The following is a 15,000-nucleotide window of genomic DNA, read 5'->3' on the forward strand; positions in this document are numbered from 1 at the left end:
TATTTCCTCCCCCCCGTTGTGTCACACTCTGCTAGTGAAGCTCTCGAGACCAAGTGCCTGATGCCAGGCAGGACCCCCCACTGAGAATTCCCAGCTGCTTTCTGCACTCACAAGTGAGGCAGATGTGTGGCCAGAGCATTTGCACTATAATGATTGGACTCTGCTTTCTTTCCTATCTATAGCAGCTAGAGCGCACGTGTGTGTGGGCACAGGTGCAAGTGGACGTGTGTGTAGATGCACGCATCCGGGTGCACGTGTGTAGGCATAGATCCCTTGTCTGTACAGGAGATGGACGTGTGTGTAGATGCACGCATCCGGGTGCACGTGTGTAGGCATAGATCCCTTGTCTGTACAGGAGATGGACGTGTGTGTAGATGCATGTGTCCGGGTGCACGTGTGTAGGCATAGATCCCTTGTCTGTACAGGAGATGGACGTGTGTGTAGATGCATGCGTCTGGGTGCACATGTGTAGGCATAGATCCCTTGTCTGTACAGGAGATGGACGTGTGTGTAGATGCACGCATCCGGGTGCACGTGTGTAGGCATAGATCCCTTGTCTGTACAGGAGATGGACGTGTGTGTAGATGCACGCGTCCGGGTGCACGTGTGTAAGCATAGATCCCTTGTCTGTACAGGAGATGGACGTGTGTGTAGATGCACGCGTCCGGGTGCACGTGTGTAGGCATAGATCCCTTGTCTGTACAGGAGATGGACGTGTGTGTAGATGCACGCATCCGGGTGCACGTGTGTAGGCATAGATCCCTTGTCTGTACAGGAGATGGACGTGTGTGTAGATGCACGCATCCGGGTGCACGTGTGTAGGCATAGATCCCTTGTCTGTACAGGAGATGGACGTGTGTGTAGATGCATGCATCTGGGTGCACGTGTGTAGGCATAGATCCCTTGTCTGTACAGGAGATGGACGTGTGTGTAGATGCACGCATCCGGGTGCACGTGTGTAGGCATAGATCCCTTGTCTGTACAGGAGATGGACGTGTGTGTAGATGCACGCATCTGGGTGCACATGTGTAGGCATAGATCCCTTGTCTGTACAGGCGATTTCTCTGATAAATGACTAGTCATTGCCTTGCAAAATCACCTACGTGTTTTATTAGTATAAATCTGACACTCATGATTGTGAGCAACAGATGCCAGGCAAAACCACAAGCTCTCTGCCCATCCTTATGTACACACCTCTCCCCACCCTCAGTGCAGGCCAGGTGCTAGCCCCTGTGGCCACCAAGTAGCTAATGAAGTCTCCGAGCTTGGCTCTCATTTCTCCCTACTCCCTCCTTCCCAAAAACCCTGGTTTTCAAAAATCCCAGAGCAATTTATTGCTCTTGTGCCCCAAAGAGTCTCCGTGGGTTTGCACGAGTTGAGGGCATTCTCGGGCCGACTTCAGTAGCTGAGCCTAAATGTGCCCAGCTTCTTGACTCTTAGAGCAGGGCAGCAGGAGAGCACCACTGTGAAAAAGATCTGGCTCCTCCCACAGTTTCCCGCACAACCTCAGCTGGACCCCTCACTCCTGGGGAGTGTAAATCCGTCTCCCCCCAGCTGCTTCCCATCAGCCTCGTCCATGCTAGAAAGAATGGTGTCAGGTGGGAGGACTCCCAAGAACACTTGGTGTGTGGGTGTCCGCCTGGCACCAGGGAAATGCGCAGGGGTGGTGAGTCCCATGTAGCGACAAGCTCCTTTGTAATAACCCTGCTGGGAGTAGAGTCTCCCGGGCCAGTCAGCTGGGCCCTGTGCCTTCCCCCCTCTCCCCAGTGAAGGACAGACCAGTGCTGAGATCCTGCAGTTTCTTTTAGCATGGGGTTGAACCAGTGTGACACAGCCAGAGCCCAGGCATGGGGCCCTTCTTTGTACAGCCCTGGCAGGCTGTGCCCTGGGGAAAGCCCTCCGCCTCCCTTTGGAGAACACTCAGATGACAGACACAGAGAAAGACCTTGTAGGTTTTTCCTGTCTGTCTCATGGTCCAGAGGACTGGGTAGGATAGTTCCCCACAGTGTATTCTCCAGGCCTTTGCCCAGCAGAGCTGAGAAAAGCCCTGGTAGCCCTGCCTTGTCCAGTCCTTCCCCGATGGAAGGACAGGAGCCAGTGCAGCCTATTCCCAGGATAAGGAGCCACCAATAACAGTACTCCTAGAAAGGGTGGGGCCAGATCCCGCTATGGCATCCCACTCCCAGAGCCCTGGTCTCTCCATTGAAAAGTTTTGCAGAGGCCAAGGCACCACTGTAGCTATTCCTGGCACCGCTGCAGTTCGAGGACCAAGACTGCCTTCATTTAACTGCATCACCTTCTCCTCCTTTCCTTTGGTCTCTGAAGCCAGCACCAGCCCCACGTCAGGCCTAGGGACCGCTGCAATCGTGGGCATCCTCATCGTCATCTTTGTGCTGCTCCTGGTGGCCATGGACATCACCTGCTACTTCCTGAACAAGTGCGGCCTGCTGATGTGCATCGCGGTCAACCTGTGCGGCAAGTCTGGGCCTGGGGCCAAGGGCAAAGACATGGAGGAGGGCAAAGCTGCCTTCTCGTGAGTAACCTCTCTGCTCACCTCTGACCTGTCCTTCCATCAGCCATGAGCTCCCTGGCGTGGAACAGCCCCCAGTATAACACCTCTACCCTCTAACCCAGTTCTGTAGCCTCAGAAAGCAAGTGGCAGCCTGACTGGGGGCCACACGCTCCAGCAGTGCCTTGAGGCTGCTGCCCTTCCCCCAGGAGATTCATACCTCCCCACACCATATTCCAGCCACAGAAGAGGCTGCATTTCTGGGGAAGCCGGCATTCGGGTTGGCTCCAGCTCTGGCACTTCATGGGGGTTAGTGCAAGAACGGGATTTGGCTGGGAGCTACTCTTTCACTGCTGTTTCTTCGGGAGGGGTTTCTTCTGAGTCCCCTGCTTTTTGCCCCATCTGCCTCCAAAGCCAGCATCAGGCTGATCTAGAATCCAGCAAGATCAGGTGGAGGAGGTCCTGTATCCAGGTGCCATGTCCTTGTTGGGGCAGAGGGCATTGTCTATTCAGCATCCCAGGGTGGCTCGGGGGCAGCAGAGGATGAGCCACTCACTGACACTAGGTACTGCCATGGTCCTTGTTTGGGGTTTAGGAAGGGGGCATGTGTCGGGGCTGAGAACCAAGCTGCTTTCCCAGGCCAGCCCCACCCTACCATGTGGGTGCTGCTGGCAGCCTGTCCCTCCCACCCCCAAGGAAGGGTGCTTGTTTGAGGCTGGGAACCACTCACCCGAGTGTGCAATCTCCTTTCAGAAAAGACGAGTCAAAAGAGCCCATTGTGGAGGTGCGGACTGAGGAGGAGCGGACCCCGAACCACGACGGGGGCAAACACACAGAGCCCAACGAGACCACGCCGCTGACAGAGCCTGAGTAGGTTGACATTCAGTTGTTCTCGCACACGGTCAGTGCAGCGTCGTCTGCCACTGTAACCTCTGGCCTCTCGCATAGGTGACCTAAGCAAGAGAAGGAGAACGGTCAAGGCTCAGATCTGGGTCCCTGCCCTGTCACAGTGAGGAGCTCCTCTCTCCCTCAGCACCGTTTCCTTTGTAATATTTGCAAAGAACGAGAACAAAGCTTCAGGGCCAAGTGCTTCCCATGGTAGAGCACCATCACCCAGCCCTGCTCATTGCCAGGGCAGATGCCCCATATCACACTGCCTCCTGGCGGCGCAATGCTGTGCCAGTGGCTAGTTAGGGCCGCACCCATGGTATGGTGTCGACGCCTACTCGCCCCGAGCGAAAGGGCCTCCTGGAATTGATAGCGACAGAGCAGCTGCGCTCTGGATTTGTGCCAGATTTACAACTGTGGTGGGAGGCATGTCGCAAGTTCAGACATCCTTGCCTGCACACTGGGCCAAGAGAGGGTTTGGGAGTTATCCATGGGTCTCGTGTGCACCAGGGAAATTCACCATTTGGGCATGAGCCATGGTTTGGTGCATCCACACTAGCTAGATTTGCCCAGCATCCAGTTTAGCCCAGTTCTAAACTGTGGTACTTGCAATGGCCTCTGGGCACCTACTCCATCATTCCCAGTTCAGCTTCCAGAAACACTGCATGCTGGGAGATTTCAGAAGGCCACCAGTGGACTGTGTGGCAGAAATGGGCAGAGTAGTTGAACCATATCTACTTGTTTGAATCCACTAAACTGGCTGCGAGTGGACCAGTTTATTAAACCTGCTGGAAGATGGCCCATTCTGACTGGGTAGTGGACCATCTCTGTGTCTGGATGCAAGTATCTTACAGACATTCCTGGGCTCTATGGAACAGGAGATAGATATCATCTGAGCTCTCCAAGAAGAAATAATGTCTTTGTCCAGTTAATGTTTTGGCTCTGGTTTGCGGTTGACCCAGTGAGTTTCTTATTTTCTCGCTGGGTTGCCAGAGTCATTGGTCTCTAGGCTTCCCTATCTGTAGTGTTGCTCTCTTCTCTGCTGGGGTGAGAATTGAGAATTACTCGTGCTAATGGCGTTGCTGGCAAACTGGATATCTGGGCCTGGCCAGGAGAGAAACAGGAGCCATGTTTTATGCAACAGAACTGGCCTGGGGATGTGCTCTTGCTGTTGAATGTGTTGAGCTTTCCTTGGGTTGTTTTGTTGAACTTTTAATGAAGTGATTAACCTTTGTGAAGGTTGCCCCCAATTAATAAGCCGGGGTGGTGGTGTCAAAAGCATTGGCTTCTCACTTGATTAACCGTTGTCTTTCCCGCAACGTCCCCTCCCCCACTTCCCTCCTCATTAAAGCTTCCAGCTTCAGAAAGGCTCCCATCAGTAAACTGTCTAGGTTCCACTATGGCTGCTAACGCACAGTTTGTGCTGTCACACATCGTCCTGAAGTAACACTGACCCTAGCTGGAACCAAACTAAAGACAGACTCAGTCAGAAGGGAGGAAGGTGCTGGCCCAAAGTGTGTGGGGGACACACTCTGAGGCTGGATGAAAGTAAGAGGTGCACAGATACTGGTGCAGAAGGCTTGGACCCAGGGCCCTGGATCAGGACCAGAAACATTGGTGAGACCAAGATGTGTTACTGGCTCTCAGGATTGGGGCCTCAGGAGCAGGAGGAAGACAAGGGTCCATGGCATGTTGGGGAGGAGGCTGAGGAGGGAGGCTAGGTTAGGGGAGAAAAGCCTCTCTACAGGGCATAGATTGGGGTGAAGTTTGGTTTAAGACCTGATGCACAAAACACCATGTGAGCAAGCTGCTCCTGGAATGCCATGTACTCTTTGCTCTTCCTCCTCTTCCTCGTCGCTCTTTAATCTCCCCCCTTGGTGCCTGTTCCCAGTGGCACATCTGGCCTCAGCAGGTTCCTCTTCTCTTGCTTCTGTGTCCTCTGTGTGCATTACAACTGCATGCCACGCTGCTGCTGCTTGCGCTGCGCCGTCTCTTGCCTTTCCCTCCTATCATTTATGGGCTTCATTGTCTATTTCTCTTCTACTCCTGTCCTCCTCACAGGCACCCAGCTGATACTACAGCTACAGTGGAGGACATGCTGCCTTCCGTAACCACGGGCACCACTAATTCTGACACTATCACCGAAACCTTTGCCACTGCTCAGAACAGCCCGACCAGCGAGACCACCACCCTGACTTCCAGTATTGCCCTGCCAGCCACAGCTATCCCTGACTCAAACTCCGTGCCGCCCAGTCAGGCCACTCCGGCCAAAGGGGCAGCCACCTCAGCTTCCTCGCCACTGTCCTCCTCGGCCCCCAAAGTCGCCCCCCTGGTTGACCTCAGCGACACCCCAACATCTACTCCGGCCACTAGTAATTTGTCTTCGAGTGTCCTGGCCAACCAAGGGGCAGTGCTCAGTCCCAGCAATGCCACCAGCATGGCTGAGGTCTCAAAGGCGCCAGCTGGTAGCAAGACGTCTGCCCCAGCCCCTGCAAACCCCGCTAGCCCTCCAGCTTCTTCAGAGCCCAAGCAGGAGGTGTCAAGCACCAAAAGCCCAGAAAAGGAAGCTGTACAACCCAGCATGGTGAAGAGTCCAACAGAAACGGCCAAGAACCCAACTAACCTGAAGAGCGAGGCTGCCTCAGGCAGCACCACAAACCCCTCCCAGAACGAGGACTTTAAAATGGACGAAGGGACCTTCAAGACCCCAGACATTGACCTTGCAAAGGATGTTTTTGCAGCTCTTGGCACTACTGCTCCTGCCAGTGTGGCTAGTGGGCAAGCTCGTGAGCTTGCTGCTCCCACTGTAGACAGCTCTGTACCGCTGGCACCGGCAAAGACCGAGTATGGCTGCCTTTAATCTTCCGTGGTGTGTGTGCTGTGCGTCTTGTGCATTAGTGCTGTGTTCTCATTGGATGTTCTCTTAACTAACCTCATTGCTCCTCTAGCAAACTAACTCACCTGTTAAGCACTACAGCAGGACCTGGCACTAGGGAGGCTGGGTGAAAGGAGGAGTAGGGGGCCCCTGGGTGCAGTGCAGACAGGTGTCTAGTCCACAGGGAAAGATGAAGTAATAAATTGATAATGTGTTAACAGTTAGGCTTCCATCCTGTTCTCGATTCTGTTTGGAAACGGCTCAGGACCCCTTCCTTGCCAGCAAAAGGGGCCTGATCCTGACAAACACTGTGCCATTGTAGTTCACTGGCAACAACAGACTAAACTCAATTTCACTAATGTAAATCCAAAGCAGTTCAACTAGAGTCACTCCAGTTTTACTCCATTGCAAGACAAGGCAGAACCTGGCCAAAAGGGGAACTGTGGGTGCTCAATACATTTTGGGATCAGGCCCTACATTAGCAAGTTCCCTATGAAGAAGGACCTGGCGCAAGCCTGCCTGTGGGACCAGCACAGCTGTTCGGGGCTGGCCCATTTGGCCTTGTCTCATCCTGGTGAGCTAGTGATGAATTTCCCTCCATCCAGTCTCCCCTCGGCTCCCACAAGCGATTAAGAGAGAGCCACTAAGCCTGTAGGCATGAAGGGACAGCCTCATTCCATCTGAACAGGATCCCCCCCACCCCCGGGCATCACCCTGTGCCTTGCATTTGGCAAGAGACACTGTGCTGCTTGGAGCTGCAGACAGCTTTGGCTGCAGCATTAGCCATTCCTGGTTTGTTGGGTGGGGCGTGATGTAGGGGCAGGTTAAGCGAGGTGGGAGGATAGGGCTGCTTCACTGGCTCAGCCTGGACAGCGGTTCCTGGGACAGCCTGCAAAGTGGAGGAGTGGGGAGCGCTGATAGGCAGTGCATGGACTATCTGTCCTGTTCAGAGTGTTGGCACTGTCTGGGTTCAGCACAGCCTTTTGGCTGCCTGGTTGGGTACCGCACATTGTCAGAGACAGGATCAGATAAAGGAAGCAACCACTCCTTCCCAAATCCCATCGGGCTGGTGCCCTCCTGAGGGAAAAGGGGTTCTTGTGTTGGAAGAACAGCTCAGATTTGTGGGAGCAGCTGGTTTGATGTGACACAATGCTGAGTTGTGGCTTTGGCTGGAACTTCTCCTCCCCCCTCCTTTCCCAGGAAAAATACCCCTGTGCTCACAGCTTTGTGTATTAGCACCCACAAAGCCTGGCACTCCAAAGTTTGGGTTCAGTGCCGTTCCTCTGGTGTGGGCAGTACTCAATCTGGTCCAAAGCGTTCTGCAGACTGCAGGTAGTTCCTGCCAGAGCAGAGTCAAAGCAAGTGCTGTTCCATAGCATTAGTTAGGTACCTGGCTCCTCGTGGCTTCTGGTCACCCCGTCATGCCTGCTGTGCTGCTTCCATCCACTAAAACACTGGAGAGTGACTGTCCAGCAGGACAGCATGTGCATCCTGCCACCCGCGGTGCAGCAGGTATGTTCAGCCTGGGAGGTTGAGCAGCACAGCAGATGTACTTGGGCTGGTCTGACCACACAACTGTAGTGAACAAGGCTAAGTGACTCTGTGGCAGAGAAATCCTCGGTCAGTTATTTATATCACAGTAGTACCTGAAGGACAAGGCCCCGCTGTGTCCAGCATCTAGCACCACATAAGGAAGAAAGAGTCCCTGGCCCGAAGAACTTGCAGCCAAAGTGCTAGGAGGCTGTAGCATGTGCTGCTGGGATTGACATGGAAGAAGCTCAGGAGATGCATTGCCAGCAGCGAGCAGGCATTTCCACCTGCATCTCCTCTTCCCACTTGCACATGCAGAGAGTCCTTCCAATCCGGCCCTCTGCCCACGTCACGCGAGTCCCAGAATCCAAAGTAGAAACCAAAAAGCATTTCTGCAATGTACCTTTTTGGCATCAGAGTATTCTCTTCACTTGCTAGTCTGTCCCTGGCCGGCAGGGCTATGTGAGGAGAACCTCTGGGCAACTTCACGGCCTGCATCCTACACTCTGAGGGGAAATCTCTACACCACAAATATCCCCGTCCCTAGCCAGTCACATCAGTAACAGCGACCAGGCTGCTCCACAGCTCCAGCTAACAAAACCTCGGTGGTGAAGTGAACCTAGGAAACTTTCTCACTAGCTAGACCCCTCAGCTGGAGGTGCCCAGTGTGCTGTAAATATACCACACCGCCTGGCAGGAGCAACAGGTGGGGATTGCTTCCATCTGTGGATACCTGGTTTCCAGTCCGGCTTGGCTCAGCATGAAATGAGCTTTGCAGCCTCGACTGGTGGCGATAGCGTGTGGCCTCTCCCCTGGGGGATGGGAGAAAGGAAAACATGCATTGGCTTTGCTGGAATTTAGACTCATGTTAGATAAATACATCCCCGGTCACAGTTTTCAGCATGAAAAATGTGAACTCACTGCAAGCAGGAAGGATCTGAGGCTCCCCAAGGAAAGCGAGGTAGATGTTGCTCAACTCTGGAAGTCCCCCACTGCTTATTCTTGTGTCACAGAGTTAGGGCCAGATCACCAGTCTTTACTCACATTAGCTTGCACTGCTGGAGAAGGACACTCACCTTAAAGCTGCTGTACAGGCCCAGGGCTGGCTGAGAAGGAAGCTGGGGTACATGCATTGTACCAGTCTCCCCTTGCCCCGCAGAAAAGCCCCTACGGTACCATTGTAGCTAGTGTACATTGAAGTAGCCCTGTGGCTTCTCTAACTTAGTTGGGTCCCCTTGCTGGCCCCAGGAGGTTGCACTTGGGGCAGCTGGGAATTATAGTCCTTGTTTCTGAGGATGTCGGTCTCAGAGCTGGGAGAATAAATTCCATCCCTTTTTCTCTCTGCCCGTGTATCATGGTGTTCTCAGATTTACTCTCAGAATTCTGCCTCCAAGAAAAAAGTCCCCACTATTAAAAATTTAACCTGTTTTGATTGGGCACTCCGGTCACATGGTAGTGTTTCTGTCCTTTGATTGGACGAGGTGATTTATAGACTCAAGTTTCCATTGCAGATGCACACAGCGTTTGCATTTCCTGCAAATGCTTCTGGCAGCAGCCTGGTTGCATGGAGCATTCCTGGAAAGCAAACCCAAAGGGGATGGGAATGAAGTCCAAGTAAATGTATTTCCAAAGCTGAAGGTCATTTGCAATATTCCCCCAGCTCTAGTCATGCTGCTGTAGAAGATGGGGTGATGCTTTGTATGGAACATCTTGGAGCCATTCCAGAAGTATATCTATCCCTTAATGCTAGCACATCTGAGTGAATAAACCAACTGATGGCCTCTCTCTAAACTGTGCTGTTTTGGTGACTTTTCCACAGGAAAACTCCTGTAGAAGAAAAATCTGAGGTGCAAGCAACGGAACCGAAGACACCTCCAGCAGAAGTCAAGACGGTCCCCAACGAAGCCACACAAACAAATGAAAACGAGAGCAAAGCATGATCAGCAGCAGCAAAGAAAAAAAATGACAGAACAACTTCACCTGAGCATTTAAAACACAACACACATCTCATTCCTCTAGTGTCTTTTGCCTTTGAAAGAAAAGCAGACAAAATGAAAGAATGCATACATGGGGATCTCTTTTTTCTTTCTTTGTAGGTTTGTAGGAAGGTTCTATTTGTTGTGCTCTTGCTTTTAAGGAAAAATAAAATCAGTTTTTTTAAAAAAGGTTGATCTCGCAACCAGATCAGGGCTCAATGAGCCCTGCATATATTCAGACAAACAAGGTCACGAACATCAATTGCAAATATGGTTACAAAGCTCAAAACCAACTAGATTTAGGGTGGGTGGGAAATTAACCCTGACTTTTCTTTGGTTAGCCTAACAGAGCAAACAGCTGTACCATCAGGTACAGCCAGTACTGAATGTCCACAATTTATTTTTATACTTTTCAATCGAGTTTGAAATATGTAAAGCCTCGTAAATAAGTTAACGTTTCTGTTCACTTTGTATTTGTTCAGTAGGCAAAGTATCTCTCGCCCTTTGTGACTGAATCCAATCTCCAGCTTAGACAGTTATTTGGGGGGTTATTATTATTATTGTTATTATTTTTAGGAAGAATGCCAAAATTGCAGCTTCGGGGATATATTTCAATTTGCAGTATTCAGACTTCTACATTTTTTTTTAATTTTATTTTAAATTTTTTTGCCAACTTTTGTTTTTTCCAGTGTTTACAGTCGACAGATGTTTTTTTTTACTTTTGTTGTGTTTAAATGTAAGTGTAAAATAGCTGCTTTTTTTTAAGTAAATACAGTCTATAGATGTTAGATTTACTAGCATGCTTGCTTTGCAAAGGGAGACATTTTAAAATATGGATGTTTACAATAGTTGTTTCCCCTTTATCTTTTTTAATTATAATTATTATTATTTCTTACTGGAGTAAGAAGATAAGTAACACCGTTCATTTTACTTTTGGTGAGTGGACAACTTGTCACCAACCAAGGTCTGTGTCTAGCAATGCATTTAAGTGCATTAACGTTAAGTGTGGGCCTAGTAAATGGAAATACTGGTATGCTTAAAGTTAAGCATGCACTCAAGTCCTTTGCTGGACCAAGGACCAACTGCATAATAGAAATATGTTCTCTGCTTTTCTTAGACATTCTCCCCTGTTCCTTCCAGGAATTCTCCCTCGGCTCTGAGAAGCAGAAGGGAGTTTGTACAGTCAGGGCTGGTCTAGTCTCAGTGAACAGATGTTTGAATAAACCAGTTCCCCCTTTTTAGGAAATAAATAAATAAATAAAAACTATTTTCTTTTACTCTAGGATTTAAAAGGAAAGAGCTTGTGCACTTCAGGAAACTAGCATCTTCTTTTGGGGAGTGGAAACACTAAAAAGTCCTTTCATTCACTGGGGTGAAATTCACCAACACAAGGTGTAGGCACCACATTTATGGTCTGATCCTGTAAAGATTTAACTGCATGATTTGATGCTCACAGAGTAGTCCATTCATGCTTTACCGGATCAGGACCTCAGAGACCTTATCCAAAGCCTCTTGACATTGATGGAAAGACTCCCATTGACTTTGTTAGCCCTTGGATCATAGCTGTAGTGCTCAAAATGAGGCTGATGTGGTGCATAGGCTTTGCACGGGGGTGAACTTTGCTCTTACAGCAGCATCAGTGACAATTGCTATTTGGAATCCTAGAAAAACTGCAAATTTTGGGTGAGAAAAAGAGCGAATGAGGGGTGGGTCAGAGGAGGCAGAGAGGGTGGTTGGGGGAAGACCAGCCCTTGTATAGAAATGTTCCCCCTTTTTTGGTTTTTATTTTGTTTTTGTTTTTAATTTTTTATTTTGTTTTCCATTCTACTTTAGATCTGCAAGCTTGTGCACTGTGGGCGCGTGAGTATTTTAGTGTGAAACGTGGTTTTTGTCATAGTATTGAAATAATAAACATAAAAATAAAAAAAAACTTCAACATAGTTTGGATGTGGAAGGTGTAGCGGATAGTTCAGACAAAAAAAATTATTCAGGAAAATAAATAAAGAGAATAAGTCTTATAAGGAACAGAAGCCTTTAAATGAGAAACAAACAAACCTGACTACAGCATACATTCCTTTGTGCTATGGTACTGAACAAATGAAAGAAGATTTTGGGTGGGGAGACTGCAGTTTGTCTCAGCTACATTGAACCACTCTCTTCAGTGTACTCTTATAATGATGCAGTCTTTAACAGTGGCATCGCTAGATTATAATTTCAAACTGTGAAAAATAATGGTCTTGTCAGTTGCTAAATGTGGGGGTTTTTTGCAATTTTTTTCTCAGCTCCTGGGGATGGAAATGGAGGCTATCTGTGTGTGTGTACCTAAGTACACATGCACACTCAAACTCACACAACGCCCATCCTTAACATGCCACTAGGATGGATGGATGTTTGATTAAACATCCTGGACCAAATCTGACCCTTGCTTATCCCCATCAGGGCAGCATGGGTGTAACTAGGGGGAAGATTAGGCCCATGGTCCCTAAGAAAACATTTTTCAAAGAGATGGATTGATCAAATGTGACATGAAAGGCCACCGTGGCTTCTAGAGAGGAAGAGTCCACATAGCCATGGGGGAATCGATGAGTTGGAAGAGAGTGTGTGTACCTCAGTTCATAATGATTACCAAGAGAATCTGTTCATCGTTCATGTGAAGTTGTTAATGGCTTTGACTTGCTTTGCCAACTATATTCTATACCTCATAAGTTATTACCCGTTGAGAGCTGAGCAGCTGTTCTGAGGCAAATACTGCACAATCCTAATGATTAGATACAAATCCATTGACACTGGTCAAGGTCTGCTTGATAAGTACTTGGACTTGTGATATGGATACCTAAATTGGCATTTGTCTTGAACAGGAAACCAATTCAGAGCCGGATCCAAAGCCCATCCAAGTCAATAAGAAAGACTCCCGTTGACTTCAGTGGGCTTTGAATTGAGATTCATGAAGTGGACATCATTGCTAGATACCAGCAAATGCTGTGTTTACTAGACTAGTAGTCAAATCCATTCTGCCCCTTTTCAACACTGGCCTGAGATTTCTCAACCATCAGTACTTGCCTATCAACTCTTGAAAGCATTTTTTTAGTTCTCCATAACCAGAGTGTCATTTTAATTTAGAAATATTCCACTGTTCTGAACTAAAATAGTTTATTCTTCATTATTTTTTTTAATCTTTGAAGAGGGACCAACCTGGCACCGTTTACATTGTATATATTTATATATGTGTTGTTGCCATACATATATATTTATATAGCCACCGAGACTGATCAGCTTCTGGTGGTGGAGTGATTGCATTTCATGTTGCACCATACATACAATACCAAGACAACAGCACATCCAATTGTTCAGCTTTTAGACTGGAGCTTTATTTTCACACTTTTATATGGAGCCTTCGGACCCCAGGTTTTCGCAAGAGGCTGTTTTGATAGTGGTTCTCAGACCCTCCATTGACATCCCTACCCAGCATTCCCTACTTTTGGGGGCCTTCTATCTTGTTATAAAAAAAACAAAAAACTTTTTACCAAGTGAAACATTGATACCACCTTTATTTCCATTCTCACTGGTGTAAATACTGATACTAACGGAGAATTTTGACTTTGCATTCTGTCAGAATACTTGTGTTCAAATAAAAATTACAAAAAAAAAAAGCCCACTTCTTAAGTCTAGCCTTTTTGTTGCCTGGTGCATTGTGTGTCCAAATACAGGCCCACGAGATCTTTTCTAGTGCTTAATATTTGACCCTTCAAGGGGTTCAGGCACCAACTTCTGTTGTTACTAGCACAGTGGTGACAATAGGGACTGTGAGTTCTGGTTAAAAGAGGTGTCATCTTGATAGTGGAGTGGAGACTGAATAAATGGATCACTCAGTGATTCCCTTTTCTGTTCATTCCCTCTGAAGTACATGGCCTTAGCCACTGTCAGAAGGCAGGATACTGGGCTAGATGCAGCTTTGGTCTGACCCACTGGGGATGTTCATTAGCAGAGAAGGATTTGGATCTGGATCATGTGAGAGTGATGCTTGTAAGGTGGACTCTCCCAAGACCAGCTGTTCCAATTCCTCACCTTTTCTGGAGGCTCTTCTTCCACCTCATAGACCGCTTGGTAAAACACTCAAGCCCAGTCACAGAGGAGAATATTTTTAAGGTTGGTTCTTTTCAGATCCTAATTCTGTCCCCAAGACATTTAACATGGAAATGCTCATTAAAGGTATGGGTTTAGAGTGAGCTGGAAAGGTCGTGAGCCAGTTCACCAACTGTGCATATACCTGGGTATGTGTTTGTTTTAAACAGCATCCTGAGTCACAAACCAGCATTTCCCAGGTGTGAGGTCTGTAATTAGCTATGTCTATTTATGATAGAAAATGCAGCCCTGTCATGCAGAATCCTCCAATTTGCTTTCCTATGGGTAAAGTTAACTCTGCTCTCCTACATCTCATTTATCAGAACAGCTCCAATGAGCAGCAACTGGGAGTCCTTTGCCAACAGTGTGTTTCCTATGGAAATCGTGCTATAATTTACCTTGCCAAAAGTGTTTCTACTAATGCATTAGATGCAGCTACCTACATGTAATTCAATCCCCAGATTTGATCTCCAGGGATATGGGGGTAAGAGGGATTAGAACTCTGATTTGTAGCCGTACGTGAGTGCACAAATTGTTCACAAAGAGAAATACAATAGGCAAGAGTCTGATCTGACTCTACTTAATAATGCATCAGAATATCCCTTTCTCCTGGTCTGTTTGCTTCATTAATGTTTGCTCTGATATTCATCAGTGCTACCTGCAGGGAGGCCATTACCCTATAGATTGCATAGGTTGGCGGCACGATGGTTGTTTTGATGGAGATATTTTGATTGGTTCCACATTCACTGCAGGTGATGCGGCTGAACAGCGTCCTGGCAATGACCCTGAGGAAGACAGTCCCTCACAGAGGCAGCTTGTGAAACAACTACTTCTTCGTAGGCTCCTCACACTTTGTACATCTGGATTGTGTCCCGGCCTGCAGCAATATTGACTTATTTCACTGGTCATTTTGATTTAACAGTGAATTAAAACTGAGTGTGAGAAAAACCTGCAACATACAATGAAGCCACCAGTCAGGATTTTAGAAATGGAGGCCTGAACGACCATATTTAGGCACCTGAATCAGTGGGCAGATTTTCGAAAGTTCCAAGTCCCCCGCAGTCTCTGCTGGCTGGAATTTTCACCTTTATGATTGAGAA

At 48.4% G+C, this 15,000-nt stretch overlaps 1 protein-coding gene across 5 annotated transcripts in view; it reads left to right on the plus strand.

Moving 5' to 3' along the window:
• The window catches only part of NCAM1 (neural cell adhesion molecule 1), a 239,424-nt gene extending 226,008 nt beyond the window's left edge, over positions 1 to 13,416 (plus strand). For 2 of the 5 annotated variants that reach the window (XM_030538333.1, XM_030538334.1), the window contains exons 16-18: positions 2,326 to 2,533; positions 3,263 to 3,379; positions 9,622 to 13,415. In XM_030538333.1, the coding sequence (XP_030394193.1) occupies positions 2,326 to 2,533; positions 3,263 to 3,379; positions 9,622 to 9,742 (446 nt within the window). In that variant the 3' untranslated portion in view covers positions 9,743 to 13,415. Of the gene's footprint in view, positions 1 to 2,325; positions 2,534 to 3,262; positions 3,380 to 5,458; positions 6,242 to 9,621 lie in introns of all 5 variants that reach the window. The other 3 variants (XM_030538330.1, XM_030538331.1, XM_030538332.1) reach the window with 3 other exon arrangements.
• Positions 13,417 to 15,000: the final 1,584 nt, after the last annotated feature.

The sequence above is a fragment of the Gopherus evgoodei genome, chromosome 19, assembly GCF_007399415.2.
Source record: "Gopherus evgoodei ecotype Sinaloan lineage chromosome 19, rGopEvg1_v1.p, whole genome shotgun sequence".
In the NCBI taxonomy this organism is placed as follows: domain Eukaryota; kingdom Metazoa; phylum Chordata; order Testudines; family Testudinidae; genus Gopherus; species Gopherus evgoodei.